Consider the following 24,690-nt stretch of genomic DNA (forward strand, 5'->3'; position numbering starts at 1 on the left):
CTGTTGCGCTTTTCCAGCAACACATTTTCAGTCAAGAATGGCTCAAGCCCAGTTATCCTGGTGTATTAGCAGCATGCAGACTGCAGAATGGAATGAAGGCTGACAGAAAGATCATTTAATAAAGAACATTTCATGACAGCATGGTTGTGGGACTGGGATGGGGGAGGACGTGGGCTCAGGGAGAAGGACCCAAACAGGAGGAAACCTTCTGGAATGAGATTTTCAAAGCTGCCTTGGTTTGTGGTCTCCGGCAGTGAGGTGTGCATTGAGAGTCAGTGCAGAGCTGCCTTAAAGAGATCTTTCCAGCACCTTACAGTTTGAAAACTGGCAGCAGCACTTCTGACGTGTGACAAGCAATTTTCCACAAAGTCATCCCACAGATAACTGGCCCATTAATCTGCATTCTCGTGCAGTGGATTGGGGTGGGAATGTTGGTCAGGGTTTGAGAAGCATTCTCCAAGTAACATCAGGGATTAACTTCGATCCAATTAGCAGGGACAGACTCATAGTAACACCTCAGACAGTACAGCACTCCCTCAGATCTGCAGTGAGAGCATTTACTGGGATTAGCTTTTCATGTCTCTGGAATGGGGCTTGAACCCACAAACTTGTTTTAGCCTGATTTCCCTAGCCACTCACAAGATGGTGTACTGTCCTGAGAGCAAAACACAGTGGATAGTCTTCCACATGATAACATCTCCAACAATCATAAAACATACCGTACTGAAATCAGTTATTCTTCAATTCTCTACGTACTGTAAGCTTGCACCAGTGAAGATTACAATATTTAAAATACAATGCACTGAATGTTCCCTTTTATTATACCTGCGAAGGTCATGTTGCAGTTGTACAGGGCATTGGTTGGGCCACTTTTGGAATACTGCATTCAAATCGGGTTGCCCTACTACAGGAGAGATGTGAAACTTAAAAGGATGCAGAAAAGATTTATAAGGATGTCGTCAGGGTCCCTAGGGATGTTGTCTCTTGAGTGTCAGAGGCTGAGGGGTGACCTTATAGCGGTTTATAAAATCATGAGGGGCATGGATAGGGGAAATGTACAAGGTTTTTCCCCCAGGTTAGGGGAGAACAACACTAGAGGGCATAGTTTAGGGTGAGAGGGGAGAGATTTAAAAGGGGTTTAAGGAGCAACCTTTTCACACAGAGGGTGGTATGTGTATGGAATGAGTTGCCAGAGGAAGTGGTGGAGGCTGGTATAATTGCAACATTTAAAAGGCATCTGGATGGGTATATGAATAGGAAGGGTTTGGAGGGATATGGGCCAAGTGCTGGCAAATGGGTTTGGATTATTGTAGACTATCTGGTTGGCATGGATGAGTTGGAATGAAGAGTTTGTTTCCGTGCTGTACATCCCTATGACTCTATGATTCTAAGAGGAATGAGGTTTTTTGTGAGGGTTTTGGGCCAGTTACTCAAATCAGTTCCAGGGTCAGCAACAGAGATTAGCCAATTAGTTATCCAGGAGCTAGGGAAGAGATTTCATGTTACTAAAGGAAATGCTGTCAGTTCTGAGGACCCCTCTGAGGATTATGGCAGATCTGTGCAGTTGGGGATCAAAGGAAACTGAAACGCAGTGAAAAATTGCTGGCTCCATGTAGGTGAGGGTTAGGGTCCAGAGGAGCTACAGATGGCTCATTGCAGCTGACAGCTGAGGCTCAGAGAAACCCACAAGCAGTATTTGCTTGGTGTAGTTGGGGCAAATAGAGGCAATGCTGGTTCAATGAAGCTGTCAGATAAAGTGCTGGAATTGTGCTGGCATTTACATACTGAGTGCAACCTCAAAAATTCAGTCAGCTCAGGAGAAGAGATTGATCAACTGAGAGGTAGTCTCTGGTCATCAAGGTGCCTGCCTCTCCAATTGCCCTAATTCTAGGCTGAGATCTCACCAGTTTGAGGTAGCAGGGCTTTTCCTAAAGAGTTAACAACATTATGAATTATTTTTGAATCTATCAGCATTTTCTGAAGGTTTATGACATTCAGGAATTGTGCGGAAACAGACAGGAAGGTCATAATCTCTAAGCCAACAAGAAGTGAATGTAAATGGTGACCAGACTTGCTGGCAGTTGGATGAACCAGTGTGGCAGTCTGAGTTTGGGAGTTGGGAGCTAGGTATTGGAATGTTGATATAAATGTGGATTTATGGTTTGCAGTGAACCCAAAGCAACTTGGAGAATCAACTCTCCATGTCACTTTTTTTCTTTATTTATGGGACATGGGCATTGCTGGCTGGGCCAGTGTTTATCCCCATCCCTACTTATCTACCCACTGAGAAGGTCACTAGCAAACATCCTCACATCCGACCTTAGGGAAGGAAGGTCATTGATGAAGCAGCTGAAGGTGGTTGGGCTTAGTCCTGAGGAACTCCTGCAGAGATGTCCTGAAACTGAGATGACTGACCTCCAACAGCCACCACCATCTTGCTTTGTGCCAAATGTGACTCCAACCAACGGAGAGTTTACCACAGTTCCCATTGATTCCAGATTTGCTAGGCCTCCATGATGCCACACTCAGTCGTGGGTGGCACGGTGGCACAGTGGTTAGCACTGCTGCCTCGCAGCGCCAGAGACCCGGGTTCAATTCCCGCCTCAGGCGACTGACTGTGTGGAGTTTGCACATTCTCCCCGTGTCTGCATGGGTTTCCTCCGGGTGCTCCGGTTTCCTCCCACACTCCAAAGATGTGCAAGTCAGGTGAATTGGCCATGCTAAATTGCCCGTAGTGTTAGGTAAAGGGGTAAATGTAGGGGTATGGGTGGGTTACGCTTCGGCGGGTCGGTGTGGACTTGTTGGGCCGAAGGGCCTGTTTCCACACTGTAAGTAATCTAATCTAAAAAAAAAGCCTTAATGTCAAAGGACATCATTCTCACCTCCCCTCTGTGGGTGAACTACAAGCTTGTCGGAAAGTTAATGGGATGGGCTGAGATGGTCTGGCCAGCACATTCAGTGAATGCATGTTTGAAATATTCATCTTCAATGGACTTTTCCATTGAAAAGATGGCATGGGAAAATCACTCTCTCTATCACAGTACAGTTGTATATTTGGACAACGAATTGAGAAGATCCCTCTGAGACAATTTTTAACTTTTGAAATACCATCTTTAACTTTTTTAATCAAACAAAACACAACATTTAATTGATAATTATATACAAGTGTCTGAATAAGAAAGCAGGGACACCAGATAATGACCATGACAAATCAATGATGAAGAGAGTTCCTCACCAGGTTCCAGTCCTACATTACCTGCTCCTTCACTGACTTTCCCAGCTCCTTCACATCTTTCATGTTCATCGCGTTCTTTCCTCCCTTTTCCTTCTTCTTCTTGTTCTTCTTCTTTAGCAGACATTTCTTGCAGACACAGAAGCAGCAGGTCAGAATCAGAACGACAGCGACAATTGCAATTGCTATCAACGCCCAGGGTGGCACTGCAACAAAAAAAACACACAAACCACAAACACAAGCCGCATCAGAGACCAAGGGTTTGCAATTCTGTAACACCTCACCGTCGCAACAGGACGAGGCCACTCAGCCCCTCAAACCTGTTCTGTCATTCTATTAGATCATGCGTTAGGACTGAGTTGAGGAGGAACTTCTTCACCCAGAGGGTGGTGAGTCTGAAATTTCCTGCCCAGTGAAGCAGTTTGAGGCTGCCTCGTTGCATGTTTTTAAGGTAAAGATAGATTTTTGAACATTAAAGGAATTAAGGGTTATGGTGAGAGGGCAGGTGAGTGAAGCTTAGTCCATGAAAAGATCAGCCATGATCTTATTGAGTGGTGGAGCAGGCTCGAGGGGTCAGACGGCCTACTCCTGCTCCGAGTTCTTATGTTCATGTAACCCAAACTTCAGAGATCCATCATTGATCCAGCTCATTCAACACCTTGTCTTTGCAACAATCTGACCATAAATCAAACTCCATCTGGCTCTTCACCCCACCCTCATTGCTTCCTCTTTCCCTTTTCAATATTTTCCCAATTCCCTTTTGAAAGTAACTATTGAATCTGCTTCCACTGCCCTGTTTCACGGTCTGCTCGGAATCACAACATCTCTATGGAGTAATTGCCATGGAAGTAAACGTCTGCCTTTGGTTACTGACCCTTCTGCTACTGGGAAAACCGTCAAAACCCTTTGTAATTATATTGAGAATCTTGGTGTTGGCGAATTGTTTGTGACCAAACAAGAAGAACCAAATAATTTGCATTTATATAGTGTCTTTCACAGCTTCAGGCCATCCATTTACAGTGTTTTGTCACCAACAAAGTACTTGCAGAATGTGGTTATTGTTGTAACATGGGAAGTGTGGTTGCCAATTTGCACATTGGAAGTTTCTAGAAACAGCAGCGTGGTAATTGTCAGTTAGTCTGCTTTTGGTCACTGATTGAAGGGGGAATATTGGCCAAGGTAGCTTGGAAAATTCTCTTGTGCTCCTTCAAAATAAGTTTTTAAATGTAACCCTGAGATAGCAGAGGGGACATTGGGCTAAAGTCTCATTCAACAACCCCAGCTCCAACAAGCTTACTCAGCAGCACTGAGGTGTCAATCTCATCTCAACCACCAGCCATAAGAACAGGCTGATCATTACCACCCTCTTGTTTGTGAAACCTTGTTGTCTGCATATACACCAGTGTTTTTCTTACATCAATGACCACACTTCAAAAATACTTCATTGGTTGTAAAACAGTTTGGGCATGTCCGAAGACTGGGAAAGGTGATAAATGCAAAAGCTCTTTAAGTTTCCTTTCAAACCATTGACAAAGCGAACAGCTCTGAAGTGCATTAATCAATAAAATACCAATCACACCCTGTGCTGCACAAAATCATTACCATGTGCATGTGTTACTAATAATCATGGCAATTTATTGACAATCTCTGCAGCAGTTAGGAATTTATATTTGCATTAACTCTGATTTGGTGTGTTAATCGCATTGAAGCAGTGAACCTAAGCAACTAGAATTTAAGAATCGAAGCAATATGAGCAGATGGCCATTCAGTGCCTCAAAGCCTACTTCGTTATACCAACACAACCACAGCTGCTCCAGCCCAGGCCTCAACTCCTCTTTCATGCTAACCCATGATTTGGATGAGAGTGAAGGTGGTCCGATTAGTATGTCTGCAGGTGACCTAAAGATTGGGGGAGCTGTGGATAGTGAAGACATTGCCAGAGGATACAGTAGGATATAGATAGGCTGGAGAGTTGGACGAAGGGGGTGGTAGATGGAGTCTAACTCGATGTGTTTGTTGATAGAGTTCTGGTTAGAATGCCGTGCTTCTAGGAATTCTCGTGTGTGTCTCTGTTTGGCTTGTCCTACGATGGATGTGTTGTCCCAATCATGCAAGGACTGTAACAAACACTACTTTGGACAAATAGGCAGAAAACTAGCCACCAGGATACCTGAACATCAACTAGCCACAAAACAACATGGCTCTCTCTCACTAGTATCCTCACATACGGATGAGGAAGGAGACCACTTCAGTAGGGACAACATACATCCTAGGACAAGCCAATAGAGACACACACAAGAATTCCTAGAAGCATAGCATTCCAACTGGAACTTTATGAACAAATACATCGAGTGCGAACCCATCTACTACTCCCTGAGAAAAAGAACAGGAAATGACATCACCACAGGGAATGACATCACCAATCCAAAGAAAACCAAACATATAAATAGAAAGCAGGAATTATCATCAGTGCTTTGCCCAGAGGCCCACTGAAGATGTTACCTAGTAGGGTAACAAAATGTCTAGAAATGAACCTTCCAGCTCAGCGAGCAAACCTACATCCAAACCCTCAACCTGAGCTACAAATCTTCTCAAAACTCGCTAAGACAAAAGGTTTTTAGTGTAGAAAGGTGTCATGTGTCAGTGCAGACTTGGTGGGCCGAAGGGCCTGTTCCTGTGCTGTACTGTTCTTTGTTTGCTATGTTCAGCACAGCCTGAAACTCCCCAATATACAAGGACAGAACAAAGTGGAAGAGGAGTCGGCCACTCAACCCCTCAAACCTCGTCCTGCCAACATGTTGCAATCTGTGGAGTACTCAATAGGACCTGCTCAATAGGACCTGCTCAATAGGACCTGCTCAATAGGACCTGCTCAGGTCAGAAAGCAGACATTGATCATTGAAGACAGTTGTGTTTTTTTTAATTCAGCAAAATGTTTTGTTCAGAACTGGAGAAATGTCACAGAGAAAGGACAGTGTCTGAGAGTGTGCTGGGGACTACACCCCAAATGGGGTTTTCAACAGGGAATTAGAGCATCGTTAAGAAGGCAAATGGAATACTGTCCTTCATTGCTAGAGGGATGGAATTCAAAAATAGGGAGGTCATGCTGCCGCTGTGTAGGATGCTGGTGAGGCCACACCTGGAGTACTGTGTGCACATTTGGTCTCCTTACTTGAGAAAGGATGTACTGGCACTGGAGGGGGTGCAGAGGGGGTTCACTAGGATGATTCCGGAGTTGAGGGGGGTTGGCTTATGAGGACAGACTGTGTAGACTGGGATGACATTCATTGGGATTGAGAAGAATGAGGGTGAATCTTATAGAAACAAATAAAAATATGAAGGGAATAGATAAGATAGAAGCAGGGAGGTTGTTTCCACTGGTGGGTGAAACTAGAATGAGGGGACATCGCCTCAAAATAAGGGGGAGCAGATTTCGGACTGAGCTGAGGAGAAACTTCATCACCCAAAGGGTTGTGAATCTGTGGAATTTCCTGCCCAGTGAAACAGTTGAGGCTTCCTCATTTAAGGCAAAGATCAATAGATTTTTGAACAGTAAAGGAATTTAGGGTTATGGTGAGTGGGGGTGGGGTGAGGGAACTGGTCCACAAATACAAGATGATTGTATTTTTTTCTTTCAAGGTAAGTGTATCTAACAGATGGGATTTATTGCCCATTCCTAATTGCCCTTGAGTTGAGTGGCTTGTCAGGGCCATTTCAGAGGGCAAGTAAAGAGTCAACCACATTGCTGTGGGTCTGGAGTCACATGTAGACCAGACCAGGTAAGGATGGCAGAGTTCCTTCCCTGGGAGACATTTAAGAATTGAATGGTTTCCTTTAGGAGCAAGCGATGATAGTTTGATAGTCAATATCACTGAAATGATCTGTATTTTCAGGATTTTATTAATTACATTTAACTTAGACATCTGCCAGGCTGGAATGTGCATCCTTGTCCTCAGTGTATTAGTCTGGGTCTGAATTACACTCTAGTGACATTATCACTGCATCACAATCTCCCTTTAACTTCAGCTTCTTGCTTGAATCAGTTGTAAAGACCATATCTTTTTAATTTTCTCTATTTTTAAATAGAAAAAGGACTAGTTTAAAAGCCAAGGATGGTTGAAGGATTGCTGCACTTTTTCAAAGCAGCTTATTTACCCTCATTGTGAATGCTGTTTACACAGCTGCTTGTTCCAAGCATGTGGGAAAAGACAAGTTTCCAGACAACCTGCAGCCCAGGTGGTTGCTTTTTTTTTTTCTTTGTGCAGGTGGAAGACACAAAGTGCACCAATCTTTATTCAATTTCCACCACCAGGAAGATAGGAAAACACCCGGGTGGCCAGTGACAAACACTGCCCTTCACAGCAAGGGACAGTGCTGTGTGATCAAAACAGTGAAGGGGAGGGTAGGGACTAAATCAAAATAGAGTTGGAGGGAGAAATGATGCACTCCACTCCCTGCGGCGCCCACCTCTCCCTGAACAACTCCAGGGTGTTGGTCGACACCGCGTGCTCCCAGGTGGTTGCTTTGGTCAGCAACAAGAAGCTGATTGGTCTGTAGACTAATGACTAATTATTGAGGACAAAGGCTTTCTGCCTGCTAACAGCTATGGGACTGGTTCCTGGATAGCCAACCATTGAATCTCTGGATGAGAAGGAACTATTTTTTGCTCTGTAGTAAAAAGTATTTCCAGCTGAAAGGTAGCCTGGCTATTTCCCCTTTCCAGTTGTGGACAGCTGTGACTTTTAATTGATATGTTAGAGACCTTTATATGTGTGAACCAGTCACTCTGTGCCTCCTGTAAACCAGTAAAAATACCTGGAGAAGGAGGATCGAGAAGTAGCATCTGATCAGAGAAACTATCATCACAGTACACCCTGTGGGCAGGGATCAGTGACCAGCCTTCCCAGTCTCTCCCTCCACCCATAACACCCATGCTTTTGTCCTGTCTGTGAATGCACATGAGTGTGTACACGTATGTGCATATGTGAGTGTGTGTATGTACATGTGTGCAAGTGTGAGTGTGTGTGTTTTTCTGTGTCGAGGGTGTGTTTCTTAGAGGTTAGGCGTTTAACTTGTAGGTTTAGATGTCTACAGTTCATATCTGTTCTTCTGTAGATCTTATTTATTTGCAACTATTAGTGATTCTTATTAAACACAGATACCTGGTCTGCATCTCTTGAGGAAAGTAAATTGGGGAATTATGTGTCATTTTAAAAATCTTTGATATTAGCCACAACTCCAGGAATAGTGAGACTTGATTTCCCACACGCTCCACCAGTGATGGGTTACACAGTGCACATTCATCAGGCTGTGGGAAAACGCTGACTCCTCAAAATGAGTGGGTTGGGGTCAGCCCAGAGATTAAAATTCACAAGATCGCAAACAGGAAGCCAATCCCCCTGACCTTTATCAACTTCCAGTTTCAGCTGAAGGGGGGTGGCAGGCAGATGATCAAACAGTTCCGAAGAACTGGGTCAACAATTGTCATGAGATGGCGCACTTTTTCCTTACACGTGTTATTTTTTAATACATGTTGGTTGGATTCCCCAAGGCCCAGGACAGTTGAAAGGAGCAGGATGTTTCCAGCACTGTTTGTGGGTCAGGAGGAACAGTGTTGTTTCCTTCAGTAATTGCCCCTACCCACCTACTATATGTTTGCTCACCCACAGTCTTCCCCATGTCACCAAGGCACTTCCAAGTTGCCATTTGACATGTTCCTTTGATTGGGTACACATATCTCTCCCCCCAACAACCTTTCCTGCATTAATCAACCTGTCGTCAGGCTTCCCTACTCTAGAGAGAATGCTGTTCCCTCTAGCCTGCCAATCAGCACAGACCATGGATGTATAAACTGCACTCTAGCGTTTCCTGAGTTCGATACAATCCAGAGCCCTCTCCATGGAAACTGGGCCCTGCCACTTTCACAAGGAAGCTCAAAACAGTAATGTCCTCACAGTAATGATCTTCAGTTGGCAAGAATTAGATCTTACAGGATTAATCTTCAGAATTTGTGACATGAATGCTGGCTAGTATAAATTGAAAAGAAATGAAATGAAGGGAGTCTAAAGCATTTTCTCAGCTAAATTTCTACATGGGTGTTGTTTCCAGTCAAATGTAATCGGATGATGGAATGGTCAGAACACAGAAAGAGGCCATTCAGCCCAGTGTGTGTGTGCTGGCTCTATGAAGGAGCAAGTCACCTTTGGTCACTCCCCTGTCTTGGTCCATAATCCCACTTCATTTTCAGATAAGAACATCTGAAACAGGATCAAGAGTAGGCTGTCCGGCTCTGCGGGCCTGCTCTGCCATTCGATAAGATCATGGATGACCTTCTTGTGGACTCAGTTCCCTCACCCCACCCCCGCTCACCATAACCCTTAATTCCTTTACTGTTCAAAAATCTATTGATCTTTGCTTTAAATGAGGAAGCCTCAACTGTTTCACTGGGCAGGAAATTCCACAGATTCACAACCCTTTGGGTGATGAAGTTTCTCCTCAGCTCAGTCCGAAATCTGCTCCCCCTTATTTTGAGGCGATGTCCCCTCATTCTAGTTTCACCCACCAGTGGAAACAACCTCCCTGCTTCTATCTTATCTATTCCCTTCATAATTTTATTTGTTTCTATAAGATTCACCCTCATTCTTCTCAATCCCAATGAATGTAATCCCAGTCTACACAGTCTGTCCTCATAAGCCAACCCCCCTCAACTCCGGAATCATCCTAGTGAACCCCCTCTGCACCCCCTCCAGTGCCAGTACATCCTTTCTCAAGTAAGGAGACCAAATGTGCACACAGTACTCCAGGTGTGGCCTCACCAGCATCCTACACAGCGGCAGCATGACCTCCCTATTTTTGAATTCCATCCCTCTAGCAATGAAGGACAGTATTCCATTTGCCTTCTTAACGATGCTCTAATTCCCTGTTGAAGACCCCATTTGGTGTAGTCCCCAGCGCACTCTCAGACACTGCAATCCAGACCCCACATGCTCACGGTGTGACAGGGTTTGTTCTCATGTTACAGTGGCTTGTTGTGTTGCCCTGCATCCTCTGGTTTCTGATCCATTCATGGATGGAAAAAGTTTCTCCCTCTCCACTCTGCCCAGACTGAGCACCTCAATCATTTCCTCGGTCAGTCTTTTCCAAAGAAAACAGTCCAAGTTTCTCTAATTTATCAAAATTCCTCGTTCCTGGCACAATTCTTGTAAATTCCTTTTACAGTCTCTCTAGTGCATTCTTAAACCCCCTGTAGTGTGGTGATCAGATACTGTACTCTAGCTGAGACTGAACCTGTGTTTACTCAAGTTTACCTGAATCCTGTCACAGTTATACTCAATACTGAGGTGGGGGCATAAGTTCCCAGCATGCTGATCATATGGGGTGAGATAGCAGACTAGCATTCTCATCCCATGATCAATCCAGTGACCAAGGCTAAGTTGTTGGGGCTGTGGGTTCAAATCTCACTGCGGCAAATAATTAACAATAAATTTGTTTGATTTGATTTACTATTGTCGCATGTACCGAGGTAGCGTGAAAAGTTTCGTTTTGTGTGCAGTACAGGCAGAGCAGACCGTACAGTGTGCACAAGGAAGTACGAAGTATTCCATCACACTCCTGACTTGTGCCTTGTAGGTGGTGGACAGGCTTTCGGGAGTCAGAAGGTGAGTTACTCACCGCAGTATTCCTTGCCTCTGACCTGTTCTTGTAGCTGCTGTGTTTATGGAGCTGACCAGTTCAGTTTCTGATCAATGGAAACCCGAGGATGTTGGTAGTGGGGGATTCAGTGATGGCGATGTCAAAGGGTGATGATTATATTCTGTTTTTGGACATAGAAGAGTAAAGCACTGGAACAGGCCCTTTGGTCCATAATATCTGTGCTGACCATTCTAAACCAATCACATGGTCTATAATCCCGCTACTCCCTGCCTGTTCATGTGTCTGTTCAAATGTCACTTAAACTTTTAACGATTCTGCCTCTATACCCTCCCCTAGCATTGTATTCCAATTAATTACCATCCTCTGTATAATAACCTGTATACCATCCTTGCAACTCTCCTTTGAACTTTCCCCTCTCACCCTAACCTATGCCCCGTAGTATTTGACATTTCCACTTTGAGAAAGAAACCCATGGCTATCCACCCTACCCATGCCTTGCATTATTTTATACAATTCTATCAGGTCACCCCTCAGACTCTGATGCTCTGGTGAAAACAATCCAAATTGAATTTGACCTTAAAAAATGCATCGCCTCACACTTCTCTGGATTAAATTCCATCTGCCATCTCTCTGCCCAGCTTTCCAGCTGATCTATATTCTGCTGTATTCTTTGATAACATTCCTGACTATCCACAGCTCCACCAATGTTTGTATCATCTGCAAACTTATTAATCAGACCACTGACATTTTCATCCAAATCATTTACAGAGGAACCTTGATTATCCAAACATCTCCTGCAGGGAGTATTTTGTTCGGATAATTGAATGTTTGGATAATGAAATGTTCAGATAATTGAATGTTTGGATAATTGAGTGTCAGGTAACACAGTTTAGCCAAGCATTGGGACCTTGTGATCTTGTCCGGATAATCCAAAACGCGGATAATTGAATGCCAGATAATCAAGGTTCCTCTGTATATATCTTATAAACAAAAGGGGTCCCAGCACTGATCTTTGCAGAACACCAACAGTCACAAAACTCCAGTCAGAAAAACAGCCCTCTGTCTTCTATAGCCAAGCCAATTTTGAATCCAACTTACCAATTCATTGTAGATTTCATGCAATTTGATCTTCTGGGCCAACTTGCCATGAGGGACCTTGTCAAATATTTTAGTAAAGTCCACGTAGACAACATCCACTGCTCTGCCCTAATCAATCATCTTCATCACTTCCTCAAAAAACTCAATCAAGTTTGTGAGACAAGACCTCCCCTGCACAGAGCCATGTTGACCAACCCTAACAGGTCCTTTCTTCCCCAAGTGCAAACCTGATGAAGATAATCATTGCCTGGTCTCTTGTCAGTTCCACCCTGGATATTATCCAGATCATGCTGCATTTAGACATGGACAGCTTCAGTATCTGAGGAGTTGCCAATGGTGCTGAGCACTCTAATGACTCTCTAAATCTTGCAGTTCACTGTAATATCTCCCAAAGGCTTTTCAAATCTGAGGATCACACACTGTTGACATTCATAAAATGACAAAAGCAGAATGCTCCTTTCCTGGGCACAGATCACCATGCCGTGGGTAGCACTCTTGTCTATAAATCGCAAGACTGTTGGTCCAAGCTCCTTAAGTACTATCACAAGAACATTATCCAGTTATTAGCACAATTCATGGAAACTTTATGCATGTAAATTAGCAGCTGCATTTTCTACATCACCGCGGTGATGATACTTGCTCAGAAGTACTCTCGGATGCTTTGAAAAGTGTGATGCATTCAACTCCTTATGTATCTAACTCCTTCCTGAAAACATTCAATGTTTTGTTCTCCACTGCTTTCTGTGACAGAGAATGCTATATGCTCCCCACGCTCTGGGTGAAGACATTTCTCCTCATCTCAGTCCGAAATGGCCTACCCTATTCTTTATAAGAGAAATGTCCGTGACTGTCATTTCTTCATTACTCCTTTGTCAATATATTTTCAGGTATGGTCATGCTGTGTGAGTGTATTACCCAGTGCTAACATGGAATGGATAATATCTTCTTTTTTTAATTCACCCATGGGATTTTGGCATCGCTGGCTGGGCCAGCATTTATTGCTCATCCTTAGTTGTCCTGGTGAAGGCAGTGGTGAAGCTGCCTTCTTGAACCACTGCAATCCATGTAGTGGCCATGCAATCACAAAAGAAATTTTGACCCAGTGACAGTGAAGGAACGGTGATATATTCCCAAGTCAGGATGGTGAGGGGCTTGGAGGGGAACTTGCAGGGGGTGATGTTCCCATGAATCTGCTGCCCTTGTCCTTCTAGATGGAAGTTTTTGTAGGTTTTAAATTTGCAATTGAAGGAGTATCAGTGAGTTATAGTGATGAATCTTGTAGATGGGCTAAAGACATTACTCTGAGGAACTCCAGCAGAGACACCCTGGAGCCAAGGTGGCTGACCTCCAGTAACCACACCTTCCATTATTTAAAATTCCAGCTGATGCAGAATTTTCCTTTGATTCCCATTGGCTCCTTGATGCCACACTCGGTTGAATACAGCCTTGATGTCAGGGACTGTCCCTCTCCCCTCCCCTCTGGAATTCAGCTCTTTTGTCCAGGTTTGACCCAAGGCTGTAATGAGGTCAGGAGCTGAGTGACCCTGGGGGGAACCCAAACTGGGCGTCACTGAGCAGGTTATTGCTGAGCAGGTGCTGCTTGATAGCCCTTTGACTGACACTGTCCATCACTTTACTGATGATCGAGAGTAGACTGATGGGGCGGGAATTGGCCCGGTTGGATTTGACCTGCTTTTTGTGGACAGGACATACCTGGGCAATTTTTGACATTGCCAGTAGATACCAGTGTTGTAACTGTACTGGAGCAGCTTGGCTCGGGGAGCAGCGAGTTATGGAGCCCAAGTCTTCAGTACAATTGCTGGAATGTTGTCAGGGCCCATTGCCTTTGCAGTATCCTGCGTTGAGATGTTCCTACTGATTTTCCTGGATTTGGATTAGAAGTATGGTATCATCAAGTGGCATTTGTCTGAATTCCGGAGGCTTTGTTAGGCTTGGGGGGGTCACTGTTACTGTGCCTCGGAAGTGTGTCTTTGAAGAGGTGTGGCAGGGCAGTAGATTGACTCCTGGGATGAGATGATTACCTTTTGTGAAGAGATAGAGTAGATTGAACTACATCCCTGGAATTTACGTGAATGAGGGATGATCCCCAGAGAACCACAGCAAGGTAACAGCACAGGAAAATTCTGTTTTGCCCATTGATTGTGTACTTACCAAATAAAGTTGCTCTCTGTACAAATTCCTCTTTCTAGCCATTGTTCTGGAGTCTCGTAGAGTCAAGTGTTTCAGTTTCAGGTCCAAGTTCCTTGTCAATGAGCTCCGGGTTCCCACATCAACCATTAAACTGGACAGCTGTTTTCTCTTCCCTCATGGCCTCCCTAATCCTTCCACCAATCACAGTAACTTTGTGCCCCCTGGGAACCCCACAAATTTCAAATGTATTGTTGATCTTGCTCTTTGTGCACCTTCACTGCAGCTGTAACATTATATTCCTCACTTCGTTCTACTACCCTCATGTATTTTGTTCGGTATGATATGCCAATACGACACGCAAAACAAACTTGTCACTGTATCTAGGTACATGTGACAATAATAAAAAAATCAAATCAAATCAAAAGAATTGACCCCCCCCCCCCCCTCCACTCGGGGAAGCAGGTCTCCCTATCCGTTCTAACCAAACCTCTCATTATTTGGTACACCTTGAATATGACACTCATCAGCTTCCACTGTTTGAAGGGAAACAACCTTCGTCTCTCCAATCATTCTCATTGCTGCAATTTTCGAATCCCCAGCAACATTCTTGTCAGTCTCCTCCTGGACTCTCTCTGGAGAAATCACATCCTTCCTGTAATGTAGTGACCAAAACTCTCCACAAAACTCCAGCTGTGGCCGAACCAATGTCCGATATACTTCCAGCATGACATGACTACTCTTCTACTCAACACCTTGCCAATGAAGGAAAGCATCCCAAACTCCTCCTTTCCCATCTTAACTATTTGTCTTGCCACTTTCAGAGACTTTTGGGCATGTACCCCAAGGATCGTCACCTCCTCTGTCCCTCTCAATACCTTCCTGTTAATTGTGTATTCACTCAATTTAAAGGTACCAATGGCAAAGGAGTTAAAGTTGGGGATGGACACTTGTCAGATTTAGGAAGTACAGATATCATAGTGTGTTGTGGGGCGACAGGTTTCAGAGACAGCGAGTGGGGACAGCACATAGAGATCTGAACATGAGAATTTGCATATTGAAACAGTGGTGAAACTGGAGCTGATGTAGGTCAGCGTGCATAACACAGACACCACGAGAAATCAGCTAGTTGGGTTCTTTTGGAACAGTTGCAGCACTGAGACGGCATTGCACTTTGTTTATTGCAAGTATTGATAGCTTAATGCTGTTTGAGATGTCAGACCTGCATTGCCAGATTAATCCTAATAACACGCGGTTACTCGCTCTAATAGAGTCAAATAATCGGTCCAACTCATCCATACCGACCAGATATCCCAACCCAATCTAGTCCCACCTGCCAACATCCGGCCCATATCCGTCCAAACCCTTCCTATTCATGTACCCATCCAAATGCCTCTTAAACGTTGCAATTGTACCAGCCTCCACCACATCCTCTGGCAGTTCATTCCAAACACCTACCACCCTCTGTGTGAAAAGGTTGCCTCTTGGGTCCATTTTACATCTTTCCCCTCTCACCCTTAACCTATGCCCTCTAGTTCTGGACTCCTTACCCCAGGGAAAGACCTTGTCTATTTATCCTATTGATGCCCCTCATGATTTCATAAATCTCTATAAGGTCACCCCTCAGCCTTAGGGAAAACAGCCCCAGCCTGTTCAGCCTCTCCCTGTAGCTCAAATCCTCCAACCCTGGCAACGTCCTTGTAAATCTTTTCTGAACCCTTTCGAATTTCACAATACCCTTTCGATAGGAAGGAGACCAGAATTGCAGACAATATTTCAAAAGTGGCCTAACCAGCATCCTGCACAGCCTCAACATGACCTCCCAACTCTTATACTCAGTGCTCTGACTAATAAAGGAAAGCATATGAAATGCCTTCTCCACTATCCCATCTATCTGCGACTCCACTTTCAAGGAGCTATGAACCTGCACTCCAAGGTCTCTTTGTTCAGCAAAGTCCCTAGGACTTCATCATTAATTGTATAAATTCTGCTCTGATTTGCTTTCCCAAAATGCAGCACCTCGCATTTATCTGAATTAAACTCCATCTGCCACGTCACAGGCCATTGGCCCATCTGATCAAGATCCTGTTGTAATCTGAAGTAACCCTCTTCACTGTCCACTACACCTCCAATTTTGTCGAACGCCTTACTGAAGTCCATATAGATCACATCTACTACTCTGCCCTCATCAATCCTCTTTGTTACTTTTTCAAAAAACTCAATCAAGTTTGTGAGACATGATTTCCCATGCACAGAGCCATGTTGACTATCCCTAATCAGTCCTTGCCTTTCTAAGTATGTGTACATCCTGTCCCTCAGGATTCCCTCTAACAATTTGCCCACCACTGATGTCAGGCTCACTGGTCTATAGTTCCCTGGCTTGTCCTTACCACCCTTCTTAAACCACGTTTGCCAACCTCCAGTTTTCTGGCACCTCATCTGTGACTATTGATGATACAAATATCTCAGCAAGGGGCCCAGGAATCACTACCACAGCTTTCCACAGAGTTTTAGGGTACACCTGATTGGCAGCAAAAAATCAGAATGGTGTGTTGTTTCCCTGGTGCCAGGGTCAAGAATGTCTCAGAGAGGGTGCAGAATGTTCTCACGGGGGAGAGGGTCCAGCAGGAGGTAATTGCACACATTGGAGCCAATGGCCTAGGAAGGGAAAAGGCTGAGATTCTGAAGGGAGATTACAGAGAGTTAGGCAGAAATTTAAAAAGGAATTTGCTAGAACTGCTTGGGAGGATTTAAACTAGTAAGGTGGGGGGGTGGGACCCAGGGAGATAGTGAGGAAAGAGATCGGTCTGAGACGGGTACAGCTGAGAACAGAAATGAGTCAAATAGTCAGGGAAGACAGGGACAAGGTAGGACTAATAAATTAAACTGCATTTATTTCAATGCAAGGGGCCTAACAGGGAAGGCAGATGAACTCAGGGCATGGTTAGGAACATGGGACTGGGATATCATAGTAATTACTGAAACATGGCTCAGGGATAGGCAGGACTAGCAGCTTAATGTTCCAGGATACAAATGCTACAGGAAGGATAGAAAGGGAGGCAAGAGAGGAGGGGGAGTAGCGTTTTTGATAAGGGATAGCATTACAGCTGTGCTGAGGGAAGATATTCCTGGAAATACATCCAGGGAAGTTATTTGGGTAGAACTGAGAAATAAGAAAGGGATGATCACCTTATTGGGATTATATTATAGACCCCCTTGTAAGGAGATCTCAGTTATCTGTAAGAATAATAGGGTGGTTATGGTAGGGGATTTTAACTTTCCAAACATAGACTGGGACTGCCATAGCATTAAGGGTTTAGATGGAGAGGAATTTGTTAAGAGTGTACAAGTAAATGTTCTGATTCAGTATGTGGATATACTGACGAAAGAAGTGCAAAACTTGACCTACTCTTTGGAAATAAGGCAGGGCAGGTGACTGAGGTGTCAGTGGGGGAGCACTTTGGGGCCAGCGACCATAATTCTATTAGATTTAAAATAGTGATAGAAAAGGATTAACCAGATCTAAAAGTTGAGGTTCTAAATTGGAGGAAGGCTAATTTTGACGGCATTAGGCAAGAACTTTGAAAAGCTGATTGGGGGCAGATGTTCGCAGCTAAAGGGACGGCTGGAAAATGGGAAGCTTTCAGAAATGAGATAATGAGAGTCCAGAGAAAGTATATTCCTGTCAGGTTGAAAGGAAAGGCTGGTAGGTACAGGGAATGTTGGATGACTCGAGTAATTGAGGGTTTGTTTAAGAAAAGAAGGAAGCATATGTCAGGTATAGACAGTATAGATCGAGTGAATCCTTAGAAGAGTATAAAGGCAGTAGAAGTATACTTAAGAGGGAAATCAGGAGGGCAAAAAGGGGACATGAGGTAGCTTTGGCAAATAGAATTAAGGAGAATCCAAAAGTTTTTACAAATATCTTCAGGACAAAAATGTAACTAGGGAGAGAATAGGACCCCTCAAAGATCAGCAAGATGGCCTTTGTGTGGAGCCGCAGAACATGGGGGAGATTATTAAATGAGTATTTTGCGGAGAAGGACATGGAAGATATAGAATGTAGAGAAATAGATGGTGACATCTTGCAATATGTCCATATTACAGAGGAGGAGATGTTGGATATCTTGAAATGGATATAGGTGGATGAATCCCCAGGATCAATGGAGGAGTCTGAAACTAAAAATCTGCATTTGAATTCTGTTGAAATGTAAATGCGGCTTATGTCTCTTTGTGGTTCTAGGAGAATGTTGGGTGAAATAAGAATTCATTTGAATGAAAGGAAATGTTACTGTTTCTATTCCAAAGCTCTGCCTCAGTCCTGGCACGGTCCTTGTGAATGGTTAAATGCTGTCCAGTCAGAATGACTATCATGTTCCTTCGATGTTAAGAGTGTACTACCCGTGGAACATGGGTGCAGTCAAGATTCTGGATTAGTGGTGCTGGAAGAGCACAGCAGTTCAGGCAGCATCCAAGGTGCAGCGAAATCGACGTTTCAGGCAAAAGCCCTTCATCAGGAATAAAGGGTGCAGTCAATCTGAGTGAATTTCCCTCATTCCTCTTACTAAAATTACACAATAATTTGCACATGGCACCAAGTCAGCACCTTGTGGGAAGGTACTAAACTGGGGGAGGATACGTTATATCAGTATTAGGCAGGAGCTGGGGAGTGCTAATTGGGAGCAGCTGTTATCGGGCAAGTCCATGTTTGACATGTGGGAAATGTTTAAAGACTTGCTGACGAGAGTTCAGGACCAGCAAGGAGGAAGGAGCAAGGTTAAGGGAGCCTTGGGTAATGAGAGAGGTTGTGAATTTGTCAATAGGAAAAAAGAAGCAATGAGCACCTGTATGGTTTAGGAAGTTAAAAATCAGACAGGACACAGGAGGGACGTAAAGAAAGCAGGAAATAACTCATGCAGAGAATAAGGAGAGCAAGCAGGGGCCAAGGAGTGACCTTGGCAAGTTGGGTTAAAGAGAATCTCAAGGCATTCTATCCTTACATTAAAAACAAAAGGATAACTAGGGAGAAGGCAGGACTACTCAAGGATAAAGGAGGGATATGGGCGGAGAAATGGCAGATGCAGGTTAATCCGGTTCAGTGTGAGATGCTGCACTTTCAGAGATCGAATGTTAAGGAAAATAATACAGTTAATGACAGGATCCTGAACAGCATTGACGTACAGAGGGATCTTGGGGTTCAAGTTGATTGCTCCCTAAAAGCAGCCACGCGAGTAGATACAGTGGTGAAAAAGGATTAAGGCATGCTTGTCCTTATTGGTTGGGGAATTGAATGCAAGAGTCAGGATGTCATGTTGCAGCTTTATGAAATATTGGTTAGGCCGCACTTAGAGTATTGTGTTCAATCTGGTCACCACATTACAGGAAGGATGTGGAGGCTTTGGAGAGGGTGCAGAAGAGGTTTACAGGATGCGGCCTGGATTAGAGGGTATGAGCTATAAAGAGCGGCTAGAAAAACTCAGATTGTTTTCTCTGGAGCAGCGGAGGCTGAGGGGAGACTTGATAGAAGTTGATAAAATTATGAGATGCAGAGATAGGTTTGACGGTCAGGACCGTTTTCCCAGAGAAATGTCTAAAACCAGGGAGCATGCATTTAAGGTGAGGGGGGTAAAGTTCACAGGAGGGACAGGTGTTTTACACAGAGAGCAGTAGGATCTGGAACACACTGCCTGGGGTGGTGATCGGGGGGAGATACAGTAGAAGCATTTAAGGGACTTTTAAATAAACACATGAATATGGAGGGATATGGACCAAGGGCAGGCAGAAGGGATTAGTTTAATTTGGTTGTCATATTTGGCACAACATGGTGGGGCTGTTTCTGTGCTGTGCAGTTCTATATTCTGAGTCACTATCTGTGTTTTTCAGGCAGTGACTCTATGTGGGTAGGATTTTTAACAACGCAGAAACGTCATTGGGATGATTCCGGAGTTGAGGGGGTTGGTTTATGAGGAGAGACTGAGTATCGGGGATTACATTCATTGGAATTCAGAAGAATGAGGGGAATCTTATACAAACATATAAAATTATGAAGGGGATAGATAAGATAGAAGTAGAGAGGATGGTTCCACTAGCAGGTGAAACTAGGTCAAGAGGGCATAGCCTCAAGATTAGGGGGAGCAGATTTAGGACGGAATTGAGAAGGAGCTTCTTCACCCAGAGGGTTGTGAATCTGTGGAATTCCCTGCCCAGGGAAGTAGTTGAGGCTTCCTCATTAAATGTTTTTAAAGGTAAGATAGATAATTTTTTGAACTGTAAAAAAATTAAGGGTTATGGTGAGAGGGCGGGAAGGTGGAGCTGAGGCCATGAAAAGATCAGCCATGATCTTATTGAATGGCAGAGCAGGCTCGAGGGGCCGGACGGCCTACTCCTGCTCCTGGTTCTTATGTTCTTATGGATTAAAATGGCATGGTTAGGTCAGTTGGGAAAGTTTAAAGTCTTATAAATCAGAACCCTTCTGCCATTACTCTCACATGCACCTTTAACTGAAGTGGCTGGGTACATTTCTGAGGAGGTTGATGAAAATTAACCGTTATAATTGACTTTAAAGCTCATTGTTTTTCCACCCCTTGCTGCTTGGGTTTCCCAACAATAGGTCACTACCCTCTAGTTGGAGAATATCAGGCCCAGGAGGGAAGTCTGGATGGGGCACCTCACCCACATGGTCACCACCTCCCTCAAACTGAGCTCCCCTCCAAGCCCTCCTCCTGAAATTCCACCTCCATCCCCAACTTCTCCTCCTCCTTCTCCAGGCTCCAGTCCTATCTCCCATGCTCACCCCTTCCAGGGTGACCAGAGGTCAACAGCTTGTTGCTGCCCAAGAGCAACCATCTGTGTCCCCTTTCCCCCTACTACCTACCCCTTCATCCTACTCAAACATTGAGACCCCAACCAAGACCACCCTCTCAGTGAATGACTCTGCTTCTGCCAGGACCACTCTATCTACTGTATCCCCTGCCTCACACACACACCAAAGCTTACGGTGACCCTACCCAGCGGGCAGTATTGGGAGCCTTGCTTTTCCTGATGTGTGTTAATAATCTGGATCTTGCTGTGCAGGGGATAGTTTCAGAGTTTGCAGATGACATTGAATTTGGAAGAATTGTAAACTGTGAGGAGAGTGTGGAATGCCAAAAGGACAAGTTGGTAGTGTCGACAGATAGGAAGCAGATGAGAAGTGTGAGGTGATGCAGTTTGCTCAGAAGAACATAGAAAGACAACTTAAAATAGGGGGTACAATTCTGAAGGAGGTGCAGGAGCAGAGGGAGTTGGGGTATATGTGCCACAGATCACTGAAGACAGCAGGACAGGGAGAGAGCAGTTCATAAAGCACAGTGTCCTTGGCTTTATTAATAGGAGCATAGAGTTTAAAAGCAAGGAGGTGATGTTAAACTTATATAAGACACTTGTTAGACCTCAGCTGGAGTATTGTGTACAGTTTGGGACACTATTATAGGAAAGATGTGAATGCAATTGGAGAGAGTCACAGAGTCGTAGTGTCATAGAGTCCTACAGCACGGAGACCAAACTGGTCCATGTCGACCAAAATGTTCATCCACAGTAACCCCATTTCCCTGCACTTGGCCCATATCCTTCTAATCCTTTCCCATCCATGTCCAAATACCTGTTAACTGTTGTTAGTGTACCCGCCTCAACCACTTGTGCTGAGAGTGAAGTGTGAAGAATAGTTCCAGGAATGAGAAACAGCAGTGATGAGGAGAGATTGAAGAGCTTGGGACTGTTTTCCTCAGAGAGAAGAAGGCTGAGAAGGAGATCTGCTCAAAGTTTTCAAAATTATGAGTGGGCTGGCCAGAGTAGATAAGGAGAAGCTGTTTCTATTCATAAAATAAATCTGTGCACGAGGAGCATAGATTCCAAGTGATGTGAAAAGCAAAGCAAGGGTGAAGTGAGAATAACCTTCTTCACACAGTCTGGAACACGGTGAGTAGAAATGTGGTGGTGGCAGCTTCAACTGAGACACTCCAGAGGGGTACTAGATGGGTATTTAAATACACACTGTGTAAGGGTATGGGGAGAAAAGCTGCACACACACACACACACTCTCACTCTCTCTCTCAAACGTCATACACACAAAATGGTTACAGAGTGTGGAAGGACACCTTGTAAAATCAGGTCCTATTATGTCTGCAGTTGGGTGACTCCCTGTCTTCAGGCTGAATTTGCTGGATAATGACATGATGCTCATTTTTAGAGCCAGTGCAGCTATGATGGGCCAAATGGCCTGTGGTAGTTTGCTGCTTCTGCGATGGTGAAACTAAATTCAGCTGCTGATCAACCATGATGTAATTCAGGAATGTTCCATCATAAACACTAGCATTGAATTGTTGGGCCAAATGGCCAGCTCCTTTACCCTACAGCCGATATAATGATGGAGAAAGCACCAAAGGCTGACGGTCCCACCGTCGCTTCTTTGAGTTCAAAACAGGACAGCAACCATTGGGAAGAGGGCTGGAGCTGTAGGTACAAGATGCAGGGTTTTAAAGGAGATTATGGAAGTTATGAAGATAAACATGGACTGCTGGACCCAATTAGCAGATTCAATAAATAGAAGGAAGATTATCAAAAGGAAACTAAGATTTTGAAAGCAATCTGATCTGCAGCTTATTTGAAGAGCTTGAAAGGAAAAGAATTACACTTTAAAGAGCATTGGTGACAAAGCTGTGTGCTGTGTCCAGAGGCTTGGCACCTTTAGAAATGCCAGTAAATACCTTTGATGAAAGATAATTGAGTTCACCACCTTGTTGATCTGTTTTCTGTTCTGCTTGTAGAACAGTCTTTTACAGAGTTTTGTCTGGTGAAACATTCATTTGACAAGCTTTCTTTTACTTAGCAATCCATTTGTTCTCCATTACCAACACAGTCTCTCTCCATCTCCGAGGCATTGAGTCTCTCTCAGTCAGCTTCTGTTCAGCTCAATCACTGCTCCGACGACCATATGTGCCTTTATCCCCTGAGTAATATAACTCTCTCCTTGTCAGCCCTCTATCCTCAGAGCTTCTTAAATTTGACTTCTTCCAGAAATACCCCAAAACTTCTCCCAAAATCCTTCAGCTGGTAGCCTCTCAAGCCTCATATTCCTGTCATACCCTGCTCACTGATCTGCATTGCTGCTCACTCTGGTACTCAGTTTTAAAGTTCTCATTCTTGTTTTCAAAGTCATCTGTGTCCTTAACCAGCCCCACCCCTTCCCCCCAGTGTCATCTGTGTCCTTAACCACCCCCACCCCTTCCCCCCAGTGTCATCTCCTCCAATTCTTCAAAATTCCTGAGCTCATTTAATCCTGAACCCTTTGACACATCCTCGCCATTAATCACTTCACCTCTGGTGGCTGTGCCTCCTGCTGGCAGGGTCTGAGATACTGGAAACAACACTCCAAGCTTCTCTGTCTCCCGAAACTCTTTTCCTTAATATCTAGCTCTTTGACCAAGCTGTTAACCATTTGCCTTGATATACAGTCAGAGAGTCATAGAGAGGTACAGCATGGAAACAGACCCTTCGGTCCAACTTGTCCATGCCGACCAGATATCCTAACCCAATCTAGTCCCACCTGCCAGCACCTGGCCCATATCCCTCCAAACCCTTCCTATTCATGTCCCCATCCAGATGCCTTTTAAATGTTGCAATTGTACCAGCCTCCATCACTTCCTCTGGCAGCTCATTCCATACACGTACCACCCTCTGCATGAAAATGTTGCTGCCTAGGTCTCTTTTATATCTTTCCCCTCTCGCCCTAAACTTATGCCGTCTCGTTCTGGACTCTCCACCCCAGGGAAAAGACTTTGTCTATTTATCCTATCCATGCCCCTCATGATTTTGTAAATCTCTATAAGATCACCCCTCAGCCTCCGATACTCCAGGGAAAACAGCCCCAGCCTGTTCAGCCTCTCCCTGTGGCTCAAATACTCCAACCCTGGCAACATCCTTGTAAACCTTTTCTGAAATCTTTCAATTTTCACAACATCCTAGACCAGAATTGCTCATAATATTCCAACAGTGGCCTAACCAATGTCCTGTACAGCTGCAACATGACCTCCCAACTCCTGTACTCAATACTCTGACCAATAAAGGAAAGCATACCAAATGCATTCTTCACTATCCTATCTACCTGGTACTCCACTTTCAAGGAGCTATGAACCTGCATTCCAAGGTCTCTTTGTTCAGCAACACTCCCTAGGACCTTACCATTAAGTGTATAAGCCCTGCTAAGATTTGCTTTCCCAAAATGCAGCACCCACATTTATTTAAATTCAACTCCATCTGCCACTTCTCAGCCCATTGGCCCATCTGATCAAGATCCTATTGTAATCTGAAGCAACCTTCATCGCTGTCCACTACACCTCCAATTTTGACAAACACACTAACTATACCTGTTTTGCTCACATCCAAATCATTTATATAAGTGATGAAAAGTAATGGACCCAGCACCGATCCTTGCGGCACTCCACTGGGCACAGGCCTCCAGTCTGAAAAACAACCCTCCACCACCACCCTCTGTCTTCTACCTTTGAGCCAGTTCTGTATCC

General features: G+C 44.4%; 1 protein-coding gene across 1 annotated transcript in view; it reads right to left on the minus strand.

Moving 5' to 3' along the window:
- LOC122559449 (synaptotagmin-A-like) overlaps positions 1-24,690 on the minus strand; it is a 218,219-nt gene that overhangs the window by 22,850 nt on the left and 170,679 nt on the right. Inside the window, exon 3 of the mRNA XM_043708900.1 lies at positions 3,257-3,438. Coding sequence (XP_043564835.1) covers positions 3,257-3,438 — 182 coding nt within the window. The remainder of the gene's footprint in view (positions 1-3,256; positions 3,439-24,690) is intronic.

Source organism: Chiloscyllium plagiosum, chromosome 19, assembly GCF_004010195.1.
Source record: "Chiloscyllium plagiosum isolate BGI_BamShark_2017 chromosome 19, ASM401019v2, whole genome shotgun sequence".
NCBI lineage: Eukaryota > Metazoa > Chordata > Chondrichthyes > Orectolobiformes > Hemiscylliidae > Chiloscyllium > Chiloscyllium plagiosum.